This window comes from Mobula birostris, chromosome 21, assembly GCF_030028105.1.
Source record: "Mobula birostris isolate sMobBir1 chromosome 21, sMobBir1.hap1, whole genome shotgun sequence".
NCBI classification, from domain to species: Eukaryota; Metazoa; Chordata; class Chondrichthyes; order Myliobatiformes; family Myliobatidae; genus Mobula; species Mobula birostris.
Window position 1 is genome coordinate 20,172,156 of NC_092390.1, and position 13,646 is coordinate 20,185,801.

General features: G+C 43.3%; 1 protein-coding gene across 4 annotated transcripts in view; it reads right to left on the reverse strand.

Moving 5' to 3' along the window:
* The window catches only part of rufy2 (RUN and FYVE domain containing 2), a 70,468-nt gene that overhangs the window by 43,878 nt on the left and 12,944 nt on the right, over positions 1 to 13,646 (reverse strand). For all 4 annotated transcript variants that reach the window (XR_011882690.1, XM_072239126.1, XM_072239127.1 and 1 more), the window contains exons 5-7: positions 13,478 to 13,601; positions 9,011 to 9,075; positions 7,735 to 7,800 (exon numbers count right to left, since the gene is read on the reverse strand). Coding sequence is in view for 3 of the 4 variants with exons in the window: in XM_072239126.1 (XP_072095227.1) it covers positions 7,735 to 7,800; positions 9,011 to 9,075; positions 13,478 to 13,601 (255 nt within the window). In the remaining variant the exon portion in view is untranslated. The remainder of the gene's footprint in view (positions 1 to 7,734; positions 7,801 to 9,010; positions 9,076 to 13,477; positions 13,602 to 13,646) is intronic.

The window sequence follows — 13,646 nt, forward strand, 5'->3', positions numbered from 1 at the left end:
CTCACACAATGGCCACTCCACTTAAACCTAACTTTTTTTTATTTGCCTTTGACAAATGCCTAATTACCCAACAATCTCAAAATTACCGCTAAATCCTGATGGGCCCCGCTCGCTTTTTTAAAATCTCGTGCTGGAATTTAAACTTTATGTGGGTTGGCATGGTAGCATAGTGCTTAGTAACAGTACCAGCGACGGGGGTTCAATTTCTACAGCTGTCTGTGATTGCGTGGGCTTCCTCCCACACTCCAAAGAGATATCAATTGGTAGGTTAACTGGTCATTGTAAATTGTCCCGTGTTTACGCTAGGGTTAAATCGGGGGATACTGGGTGGTGTGGCTCGAAGGGCTGGAAGGGACTGTTCTACACTGTCTCTCAATGAATAGATTAATTGTTTGCTCACCACAAGTAACAGTTCATGATCTCAATTTTGAAAGGACTTTTACAATGAACAGAAGGACTCCGGGTACTGTTGTAGAGCAGAGGGATCTTGGAGTACAGGTGCATCATTCCCCTGAAATGGAGTCACAGGGATACAAAGCAGCGATGAAGGTTTTTGACATGCTGGCCTTCAACAGTCAGGGCATTGAGTTATAGAAGCTGCGAGGTCACGTTGCTATTGCACAAGATGTTGGTGAGCCACACTAAGAGCACTGTGTTCAGTTTTGGTCACCCTGTTAGAGGAAGGATGTGATCAAACTGAGAAGAGTGCAAAAGGACATTTACAAGGGTGTTAACAGAACTTAAAGAGACTAAGTTATGGAGAAAGCCTAGATAGGCTGGGCCTTACTCCTTGGAACAGAGGAGACTGAGCAGTGACCTTAGCAACTTATACAAAGTCATGAGGAGTGTAGATAACGTCTTTTTTCCAGGTTGAGGATTCAAAAAAGTAGAGGACATAGTTTTAAGGTTAGAAGTGAAAGGTTTAATAAGAACTTGAGGGGGGTAACTTGTTTCTTTTTTTTAAAAAAAAACAGAGAGGGTGGTAAACATGTGGAACTGGGTGCCAGAGGAAAAGGTTGAGGCAGGTACATTAGTAAATGGACAGGTATACATGGATGACAGGGTTTAGGAAGGATATCGGCCAAGTGCTGGGAAATGGGAATAGCTTGAATATAGACCTTAGTTGGCATGGACAAGTTTGGGCCAAAGGGTCTTATTCCATATGGTATAACCCTATGACTCTATATGCTCTCAAACTACCTTGTAGTCCAAATGTCAGTGCACAAATATACTATTGATAAGGCAGTCACTGTTAAGATAGGTACCTTAACAGCATTTAAAAAGTACTTGGACACATATGAAGATAGGAGAGGTTTAGAGGGATATGGGCCAAATATAGTCAAGTAGGCTAGCTTAGATGGGAATCTTGGCTAGCACTGACCAGTTGGGCTGAATAGCCTGCTTTGATGTTCTATAACTCTATGACCTTTATTCTTGAGACATCACTAAGGTCGAAAGTCCATGGAGGGAAGAAGCCTTGCACCTTCTTTGGTAGAGATGTGTATATATATGGGTAGAACTCAAAAATAGGAAAGATGCAATCAATCTGATGAGTTTGTACTACAGACCCTCCAGTAGCTATGGGACACTGAGGAACAGAAATGCAAACAGATTAAGGAAAGGTGTAAAAATAGTGTTGTTGTTACGGGGCACTTCAACTTCCCTAATATAAACTGGGACCTTCTTGGTGCAGAAGGTTAAGATGGGGTAGAATTTGTTAGATGTACCTAGGAGGGTTTCTGTATAAATATGCGGATAGGCCAACAAGAGGAGGGACTGTACTGGACCTTGTGTAGGGCAATGAGCCTCGCCAGCTGACCGAACTTTGAGAGTAAGTGAGCAGTTAGGAAACATGACCACAATTCCTTAAGTTTTAAGGTAACTATAGATAAGATGTATGGACCTTGTGGGCTTGCGGGTGAGTATTAAATTGAAGCAGAGCGAATTACGAGAGCGTTAGGCAGGAATTAGGGAGAGTTAATTGGGAACAGCTGGTTTTGGGCAAGACAACATCCAACATGTGGAGGGTGTTTAACGGCCAATGGCATAGAGTACAGGATCTTAGGGTCCAAGTTCATAACTCACAAAGTTGCTGCACAGTTCGATAGGGCGGTTAGGACGCCATTTATCTATTTATTGAGACACAACATGGAATAGGCCCTTCCGGCCCTTTGAGGCATATTCTCAGCAACCCACCCATTTACCCTAGCCTGATCACGGCCAAAATCGAAAAGCTTAAGAGTGTGAGAAGTGTGATTTTAAGTTCCCTGGCCCCCACCGCTTTATTTTCACCATGGATGTCCAGTCCTTATATACTTCCATCCCCCATCAGGAAGGTCTTAAAGCTCTACGCTTCTTTTTGGATTCCAGACCTAATCAGTTCCCCTCTACCACCACTCTGCTCCGTCTAGCGGAATTAGTCCTTACTCTTAATAATTTCTCCTTTGGCTCCTCCCACTTCCTCCAAACTAAAGGTGTAGCTATGGGCACCCGTATGGGTCCGAGCTATGCCTGCCTTTTTGTAGGGTTTGTGGAACAATCTATGTTCCGTGCCTATTCTGGTATCTGTCCCCCACTTTTCCTTTGCTACATCGATGACTGCATTGGCGCTGCTTCCTGCACGCATGCAGAACTCGTTGACTTTATTAACTTTGCCTCCAACTTTCATCCTGCCCTCAAGTTTACCTGGTCCATTTCCGACACCTCCCTCCCCTTTCTAGATCTTTCTGTCTCTGTCTCTGGAGACAGCTTATCCACTGATGTCTACTATAAGCCTACTGACTCTCACAGCTATCTGGACTATTCCTCTTCTCACCCCGTCTCTTGCAAAAACGCCATCCCCTTCTCGCAATTCCTCCGTCTCCGCCGCATCTGCTCTCAGGATGAGGCTTTTCATTCTAGGACGAGGGAGATGTCTTCCTTTTTTAAAGAAAGGGGCTTCCCTTCCTCCACTATCAACTCTGCTCTTAAACGCATCTCCCCCATTTCACGTACATCTGCTCTCACTCCATCCTCTCGCCACCCCACTAGGAATAGGGTTCCCCTGGTCCTCACCTACCACCCCACCAGCCTCCGGGTCCAACATATTATCCTCCGTAACTTCCACCACCTCCAACGGGATCCCACCACTAAGCACATCTTTCCCTCCCCCCCCCTCTCTGCATTCCGCAGGGATCGCTCCCTACACAACTCCCTTGTCCATTCGTCCTCCCCATCCCTCCCCACTGATCTCCCTCCTGGCACTTATCCGTGTAAGCGGAACAAGTGCTACACATGCCCTTACACTTCCTCCCTTACCACCATTCAGGGCCCCAAACAGTCCTTCCAGGTGAGGCAACACTTCACCTGTGAGTCGACTGGGGTGATATACTGCGTCCGGTGCTCCCGATGTGGCCTTTTATATATTGGCGAGACCCGATGCAGACTGGGAGACCGCTTTGCTGAACATCTACGCTCTGTCTGCCAGAGAAAGCAGGATCTCCCAGTGGCCACACATTTTAATTCCACATCCCATTCCCATTCTGACATGTCCATCCACGGCCTCCTCTACTGTAAAGATGAAGCCACACTCAGGTTGGAGGAACAACACTTTATATTCCGTCTGGGTAGCCTCCAACCTGATGGCATGAACATCGACTTCTCTAACTTCCGCTAAGGCCCCACCTCCCCCTCGTACCCCATCTGCTACTCATTTTTATGCACACATTCTTTCTCTCACTCTCCTTTTTCTCCCTCTGTCCCTCTGAATATACCTCTTGCCCATCCTCTGGGTCCCCCCCCCCCCCCACCGTCTTTCTTCCCGGACCTCCTGTCCCATGATCCTCTCGTATCCCCTTTTGCCAATCACCTGTCCAGCTCTTGGCTCTATCTCTCCCCCTCCTGTCTTCTCCTATCATTTTGGATCTCCCCCTCCCCCTCCAACTTTCAAATCCCTTACTCACTCTTCCTTCAGTTAGTCCTGACGAAGGGTCTCGGCCTGAAACGTCGACTGCACCTCTTCCTACAGATGCTGCCTGGCCTGCTGCGTTCACCAGCGACTTTGATGAGATTTCCCTATCATGCACTATTTTTTAAAAATTGCTTAAATTATGAATTGAAATTACAAATATAAGTCAATTAAAATGTTGCCCACAATGTAAAATTGGTGACAAAGACTAAGCCTGGTCTGCTCACATTTGTTGCACAACATGCTATCAACCCTAGAGCTTGGCTCAGAGGTACTCAGAAGTCAATGCTGTTCAGGCTCCTGATGATATGGCGAGAGCAGAAGGGTCATGTGACAGACTGCTACTTCTGTTTGGCCAGTGTGTCTGGTTTCTCTACTAAAAATAAGAAATCTATTGAACACCCCAATCTCCCTTTAGCCATGAGACCTGTGTTGCACATTGACAGTCTTCACAGCCACCAAAGACATGGAGGCTAGAGGAAGCAGACAAAGATGCCACGATACACGAGTCAGGAATGCAAGACGACACAGATTTTGAACCCTTTATGTCATGTGAGCCTCATCTGTAAAAGTTAAATGACCTGGGTTTGTCAAAGGCAAAAGCAAAATCACTGGGTTCAAGATTGCAAGGATGGAAACTGCTGTCACCACACACAAAAATGCCATGAAGGATCTCGATATTTGAGCAGATGTTACCCAGAACAACTGCTGCCAAGATTAAGGAAGGCATTTTTGTTGGTCCACAAATCAAACAAGTTGTCAGAGACAGGTAATTCAGAGATCTTCCAGTGGGACCGAGGAAGATCGTGTGGAAGGCATTCAAGGATGTTGCTTAAAATTTTCTTGGCAACTACTGAGCACCAAACTACATGCAGCTGGATGACAACGAGCTTCAAGCATACAAAACCATGAAGTGCAACATGTCACTAAAGATTCATTTTCTGCATTCCCATTTAGATTTCTTCCCTGCAAATTTTGGTGCTGTCAGTGATGAGCATGGGGAAAGGTTTCACCAGGACATTGCAGTGGCAGAGAAACGGTATCAGGGCAACTGGAATCCATCAATGCTGGCTGATTATTGTTGGATACTTAAGCCAGAAGCCTCAGACACTGAATACAAATGAAAATCATCAGTAGAACATTTTTAGCGTAGCTGAACTATGGCAAAGTGTCAGCACTGTTATGCAATTAAACACATTATATTCAATAAACGCTAATTTATTGTTTCTCCAGATTTCTACGTGATACAAGTAGTATGAAATTATATTTGCATTCAGCTTCAAGCAGTCCATTATAACTACAAAAAATTCTGAGGAAGCAACACTTTTGAAAAAAATTGCTGTTCAATGCTATCAGAACTTGCAGCAGGGTCTGGACCACCTGGGAAAATGGGCTGAAAAATGCCAGAGGGAATTTAATACAGACAAGTGCGAGGTGTTGCACTTCAATAGGACCAGGAGCACTTCAGCAGGTCTTACACAGTGAACGATAGGGCACTGAGGAGTGCTGTTAGAACAAAGGGATCTGTGAATACAGGTGCATAATACATTCAACGCGGGGCACAGATAAAGAGGGACATAAAGAAAGCTTTTGCCATTTTGGCCTTCATAAATCAGATTATTGAGTACAGGAGATGGGATATCATATTAAAGTTGTATAGGGTGTTGGGGAGGCCTAATTTGGAGTAGTTTTGGTCACCAACCTAAGGAATGTTGTTGGTTATAAGGAAAGATTGAATAGTTTAGGACTTCATTCTTTGGAACATAAGAACATAAAAACATAGGAAATAGGAGCAGGAGTAGGCCATCCGGCCTATCGAGCCTGTCCCGCCATTCAATAAGATCATGGCTGATCTGTCCGTAAACTCAGCTCCATCTACCTGCCTTTTCCCCATAACCCTTAATTCCCTTACTATGTAAAAACCTATCTAACTGTTTTTTAAATATATTTAGTGAGGAAGCCTCAACTGCTTCCCTGGGCAGAGAATTCCACAGATTCACCACTCTCTGGGTAAAACAGTTTCTCCTCATCTCCATCCTAAATTTCCTCCTCTGAATCTTGAGACAATGTCCTCTAGTTCTAGTCTTACCTACCAATGAAAACAACTTTCCTACTTCTATCTTATCTATCCCTTTCAAAATTTTTTATGTTTCTATAAGATCCCCTCTCATTCTTCTGAACTCCAGAGCGTATAGTCCCAGGCGACTCAATCTCTCCTCAGGGTAACCCCTTCATCCCTGGAATCAACCTGGTGAACCTCCTCTGCATTGCCTCCAAAGTCAGTATATCCTTCAAGTAAGGAGACCAGAACTGCAAACAGTACTCCAGGTGCAGCCTCACCAGTACCCTGTATAGTTGCAGCATGACCTCCCTGCTCTTGAATTCAATCCCTCTAGCAATGAAGGCCAACATTCTGTTTGCCTTCTTAATAGCCTGTTGTATCTGCAAGCCAACTTTTTGCAATTCATGAACAACCACTCCCAAGTCCCGCTGCACAACAGCGTGCTGCAATCTTTCACCATTTAAATAATAATCTGCTCTTCTATTATTCCTTCCAAAGTGGATGATCTCGCATTTACCAACGTTGTATTCCATCTGCCAGACCTTGGCCCACTCACTTAACCTATCAATATCCCTCTGCAGACTCTCCACATCCTCTGTACAATTTGCTTTTCCAGTCAGTTTAGTGTCATCAGCAAATTTTGCTTCGCTACACTCAGTCCCCTCTTCCAAATCATCAATGTAAATGGTAAACAGCTGCGGGCCCAGCACCAACCCCTGCAGCACCCCACTCACCACCGACTGCCAACCAGAGAAACACCCATTTATACCAACTCTCTGCCTTCTATTGGTTAACCAATCCACTATCCATGCCAATACACTTCCTCTGACTCTATGCAACCGTATCTTATTTATAAGTCTCTTGTGCAGCACCTTATCGAACACCTTCTGGAAATCCAAGTATACGACATCCACCTGTTCCCCTCTATCCACTGCACTCATTATGTCCTCAAAGAACTCCAATAAGTTTGTCAAACAGGACCTGCCCTTTCTGAATCCATGCTGCTTCTGTCTAGTGGAACCACTCCTTTCTAAATGTTTCGCTATTTCTTCCTTAATGACAGCTTCAAGCATTTTCCCAACTACAGATGTTAAGCTAACTGGCCTATAGTTGCCCACCTTTTGCCTACATCCTTTTTAAAAAAGTGGCGTGACATTTGCTGTCTTCCAATCCGCCGGGACCTGCCCAGAGTCTAGAGAGTTCTAATAAATGATGAACATTGAGAGGAGAACATTGAACATGGATAAATGTAGATCACTGAGAGGAGATTTGATAGAGGTATAGAAAATTATGAGAGGTATAGATAGGGTAAATGCAAGCAGGTTTTTTCCACGGAGGCTGGGTGAGACTAAAACTAGAGGCCATGGGCTAGGGGTGAAAAGTGAGAAGTTTAAGGGGAACATGAGGGGAAGCTTCTCCACTCAGAGGGTCTTGAGAGTGTAGAATGAGCTGCCAGCGCAAATGGTGCATGCAAGCTCGATTTCAACTTTTAAAAGAAGTTTGGATAGGTTACACGCATGGTCCAAGTGCAGGTCAATGGGAGTAGGCAGTTTCAATGGTTCTGTACGAACTAGATGGGCCAAAAGGCTGGTTCCTGTGCTGTATTTTACTATGACTCTATGACAAGGCCAGAGTCATCACATGTCACAGACGTGGTCAAAATACGCACCTCACAGACAAGAACAAAATCATTACAGGAGGATATCAAACATTGAGAGAAACATACGTCAGCTGCCGATTGAGCTCTTCCACGTAGTTCTTCTGATCTAGGATTGCAGCAATCTGTCCATTGCTAATAAAAAGAGACAAATTTATAAGGCATCAGGTAAACACCAAATACTGACATTACAGCACAGTAAGGCCCTTCAGCCCACAAAGTTGTGCTGATCTTGTAACCTACTCTAAGATCAACCATTTTTTAAAATCCATGTGCCTATCCAAGTGTCTCTCAAATGTCCCTACTGTATCCATCTATATCACTACTCCTGACAGGACACACCACCCTGTTAAGAAAAACACTAAGCTCTAACATTCCCCTTACATCTTTCTCCAAACACCTTAAGACTATACACGAATTAATTTTAAAAGACAGTAGGATGAAAAACCATTCTGCATGTCCAATTACACCATTAATAAAAGGCTGTCAATTGATTATGCTAATTGCATTAATTGCAAACATAAATTAAAGGAAGGTTATGTAGGAGAGAAGAGTTAGATTGATCTCAGGATAGGTTAAAGGGTCAACACAACATCGTGGGCTGAATGGCCCGTACCGTGCTGCACTATGCTCTATGTTAAAACACTAACTTCTCAAAATGCTGATCTAAAGGTTAAAAACTAGCTTTGCATAGTGCCTTCTAGAGACCCAATATAACCCACTGGCTTCTTACAGTCTAAGCCAGCATCTTATCACTGCCCTCCCATGTCCATCATCCACTGATTTGCCATGAATCCCTACCCTAGCCCAAACTAAACAAAAAAATTACAACACTACCCATAGGTCAAAATACAGGCAGTGAACACTTTGGAGACCAACCATCGTGGGTGTCGGAAATAGAGATTACATTGGAATCAGAAGGAATCCCGACAATCAGAGACTCCTTTTCTTGAGTATTACTATTTCCATTCATTGACCGTTCACGGTGGGGGGGGGGGGGATCAGAGAGAACCCATATGCTTGTTGTTAACTGTAAATACAGGTTCTCTTTCTGCCAAACAGACCATTATTGTTGAGGGTTGATACCTGTAACACACTGCTATAACCAAATCTTTTAGAGCTGATCCCATTAGTCCTGACATTGGGAATGCACCTTCAGAGTTAATTCAGATATTAGGTTATGAGATACCAGATTGGTTAAGACAGTGATATCTTCACTCCAAGATTTTTTTTTTGTAAAAACAGCAGAGAAAATTTCAATAGTAGTTGCCTCCTAAGGAAAACTTCCAAATTTTCCCATAAGACATATGATTCAAAATATTAGAACTACATATACAAACATTACCTTTCAAAGCACCGGCTGTTCTCATTATCACCTTTCAGGTACAAGGAGAAGTCGATGACTCCAACCTGGGGAAGAAATGGGAATAAGGTGAGACCATGCAGAATTGTGGACTGATAGAATAGTTACTACACAGTGGGCTCCAGTCTTCATACTCCTGTCTGTTTCTTATCAGTGTTTAACTTCCTGTCACACTCCTTCCCTGTTCACCTGCAATTACACAGTTCATACCTTCCTGAATTTACTTCCAACATCCTGGGAGAGTTTGTTTGAAGTCGTAACTACCTGTCACGTTTAGAGCTTTTCCTGTTCCCTGTAACTCGAGTCAGAAGTTGTACAGCACAGGCTTCACCCCGTCCATGCTGACCTTTTAGCCCAATTACACTGAAACTATTTGCCTGCATTAGGACTGTGTCCCCGTGACCACGTGCGTTTCCTCCAAACGCTCCGGATTCCTCCCACATTCCAAAGATGTACGAGATAGGGTTAGTGAGCGGGTGTGTCCCGAGGGGGCCAATATCCTTTCGGGCAGGTTTGCTCGAGTTGTTGGTGGGGGTTTAAACTAATTTGGGTTGAGGATGGGACAGCTGGTGCACAACTAGATGCAGTGTGTAGTGAGACGTGAAGAATGACAGGCAATTGATAGGGTAAAATTGCAGTCAGTGAAATGAGTTGAAGTGTAACATGGGAGCAAAATTGAAAAAGGTGACGAATACAGGACTGAAGGTCTGCATTTGAATGCATGCAGTATAAGAAATAAAGCAGATGATCTTGCAGTACAGTTAAGAAATTGGCAGGCATGATGTTGTGGGCACGGCTGAACAAAGATCATGGTTCGGAGCTTGACATCCAAGGATAGGCATTGTATTGTAAGGACAGGCAGGTAAGCAGAGGGACCTGGTGGCTCTGTTGGTAAAAAATGAAATCAAATCCTTAGAAAGAGATGACGTAGAATTGGAAGATGTAGAATCGCTGTGGAGAGTTAAGAAACTGCAAGGATAAAATGACCCTAATGGGAGTTAGGTACAGATTTCCAAACAGTAGCCAGAATGTGGGCTACGAATTACAATGGGAGATTGAAAAGGCATGTCAAAAGGGCAATGTTGCAATAATCAGAGGGGATTTCAATATGTAGGTAGATTGGGAAAATCGTGTTGGTGCTCAATCCCAAGAGAAGGAATTTATTGAATGCCTTTTTAGAGTAGCTTGTGGTTGAACCCACAATTCTTGATTAGATGTGATATAATGATCCGGATTTCATTAGGGAGCTTAAAGTAAAGGAACCTTTGGGAGGCAGTGATCATAATATGATAGAATTAACCCTGCAGTTTGAGAAGATAAAATCATATGTATCAATCAGCATTACAGTGGAGTAAAGGGAATTACCGAGGCATGAGAGAGGAGCTGGCCGAAGTTGAATGGAAGAGGACACTATCAGAGATGACCGCAGAACAGTAAAGGCTGGTGTTCATGGGGGAAATTCAGAAGGTGCAGGAAAGATACACTTCAAAGATGGAGACGTACTCTAAAAGAGGATGAGGCAACCATAGCTCACAAGGGAAGTCAAAGACAGCATAAAAGGCAAAGAGGGGGCATATAATATAGCAAAAATTAGTGGGAAGGTATAGGATTGGGAAGCTTTAAAAACCAACAGAAGACAACTAAAAAGCCATAAAATGAGAAAAGATACGAAAGTAAGCTGCCAACAATATTAAAGAGGATACCAAAAGTATATATAAAAGAGAGACGAGAGTGGATATCAGACCGCTAGTAAATGATGCTGGAGAGGTAGTGATAGGGGACAAAGAAATGATGGAAGAACTCAATAAATATTATGTCAGTCATCACTGTGGAACACACTAGCAGAATGCCGGAAATTCGACAGTATCAGGGTCAGAAGTGAGTGTAGTTGCTGTTACTAAGACGAAGATGCTTGGGAAGCTGAAAAGTCTAACGGTAGATCAGATAGGCCAAAGCCAAGGCTCAGAAAGAGATGGCTGAAGAAATTGTGACACATTAGTAATGATCCTTCAAGAATCACTAGATTCTGGAATGGTTTTTGAGAACTGGAAAATTGCAAATGTCACTCCTTTCTTCAAGAAGGAAGGAGATAGAATAAAGGAAATGATAGGCCAGTTAGCCTGACCTTAGTGGTTGGGAAGATGTTGGAGTCCACTATTAAGGATGAGATTTCAGAGTACTAGGAGGGACATGATAACAGGGCAAAGTCAGCATGGTTTTTGTTGTGTCTGTGCAACTACATATCAAATTTTAAAAAAGGCAGGTACTCAGAGGTGAAGTTTTCACTTTGCAGAGAGAGCAACAAATCAATGTGCGTGAGTACATTATCAGTCAATTAGCCCTAAAGGGAGTCATTGCACTAAAAGAAATAGATCCATACATTACAGTTCCACCCCCTTTAGATTAATATAACATAAAACTTTATAAGTAACAAAACATTCAATTTCTCTTTAACAGACCCTATTCAAACAAGCATGCTTCTACAATAACAAGAGTTTGATTTTTTTTCTTTTTTTAAAAATAACAGTCTATAACTTCACTATACTAACGATTCAGTTATTCGGGTGGCGCTGTTTCTTTCAGGACAGCGCATTTGGACCTATAGAGTGGCAGCAGGTTTGGCAGGTATCTTGTCAAAGACAACTTTCTCTGTTGCAGGTGTCACGTTGCTGTTAATGACATGATCATTGCTGAGAGGTAAGCCCAGTGAATGTAATGTGTCCTTCTTGTTGGATGCAGTCAACTCAGATGTCTTGTTCAGTTGAGCATCCAGTATCAGGTCCACATAACGTCTCCATGTATGACCTCCAACATCCACTGTGTGTATCAGTAGCTTTCCTATCAGGAGTCCACTTGTCTTCTCGGTAATCACACACTAGGTCTTCCTTTCCAACTTGAAGCTCCTTGCTGATTTACTTCGCAACTGATTGAACTGTTTATTCTGCACTTCCCTCTGTAGATCTGGTTTCAGGAGGTCTATGTGAGATCTCAGATTCCTGTTCATGAACAGCATTGCAGGTGTTTGATTTGTTGTCACATGAACAGAGTTCCCATACACAAAAAGGAAGTTGTCCACCTTGTGCTGTACAGAAATATCCTCCTTATCCATCGCTTTAATGGGACTCCTTGAAGGTTTGGACAATCCTTTCAGTTAACCCATTCGTTGCTGGGTCGTGAGGAGCTGACTTGAAATGTTTGATACCATTTTTCTTCATGAATAGTCTAAACTCTTCTGACGTGTATTGTGGTCTGTTGTCATTCACAATCTGTTCAGGTAAGCCATTTCTGGAGAAGATAGTCGTTAGAGTGGAAACAGTCTTTGCTGAGGTGGTTGACTTCATTGATATGACCTCCAGCCACTTCAAATGAGCATCCACAGTAATCAGAAACATGGAGTCCATGAATGGCCCAGCAAAATCAATATGCACTCTTTGCCATGGTGAAGATGGCCACTCCCAGGGGTGTAAAGGAGCCTGAGGGGATGCGTTTAGAACTTTGTGGCACCTGAACAGCTTGTGGTCAAATCTTCCATCTGTCTGTCTATTCCTGGCCAGCAGACAAAGTGGCACATACTTTCAACTACAAAGGTGGCAGGAATCTAATGACTTTATTCAACAAGTGCAAGGCTACCTTCTGGATCTTCATAGGAAAGCATCCCACCCTGTTGTCTCTTTTCACTGATCAGTTCTGCAGCATCTAATTCCAGAGGTGTGGATGCAACCTGGAACAATGTGTATAATTAAGATGACCCCCCCCCCCCCCCGATGCATTGCAGGGTCCAAATCTTGGGTCCAACTCATCACCTAAGCTCCGTGTGCTGAGGCACTTTCTGTAGATGTCACTATGAATCATGTTTCCATAAGCCACCACACATGCAGCAATAAAGCATTACCTACTCTGCTAAGCTTCATTTAATAATTTAATTTCTTAAAAGCAATTACACTTTTCCCCTTACAGCATCAAAGCCAAAGGACAAAGAAACTGCCATGCCTTAGCAGACCTCAGATTTACAAGAGATTCCCAGGTTTCACTAACTCGAGTCAGCTGCCTTCAGTTAACCTAATTAACTGGCAGTCTACATTATTGTTTTCCACTTTAATCCAAAATCCAACAGTTAAACTATATTACACAATTAAATACTTAAAAACAATTCAGCCCTTTATAAATCAAAATCTGTGCTTCAATGATACAGCACAGAAGTGAACCCCAGCACGTTCAGGAACGGGGTTCCAGAGACTTCCTGTGCCTTCAGCAATGGGGCCCACTGCAAGTTTCCGTCTTTGGAAATTTTACCTCTTTAATAATTGTACATATCTCCGTAACAGCACGTGCCCTGGATGAGTATACACACGTGAACCGGCAGAGAAGTGTGTCCTTTCTGAGGAAGAGTCATGCGGATAATAGATGAGTATTTCAGACCAATCGTTACAGACTAGTCTACAGCCTTACCATGGAATCTAGGTCTTCTCCCTTGACACAGAGATTAGCATCAATCACATTGAGTCCAACCAAAAGTCCAACTATCACTGTTCCTTCCTCTTGCATCATCACTGCGTGTTCCTCATAAAAATCACTGCAAACAAAACAGCAAACAACAGTGATTCGATGCACCCTCTGA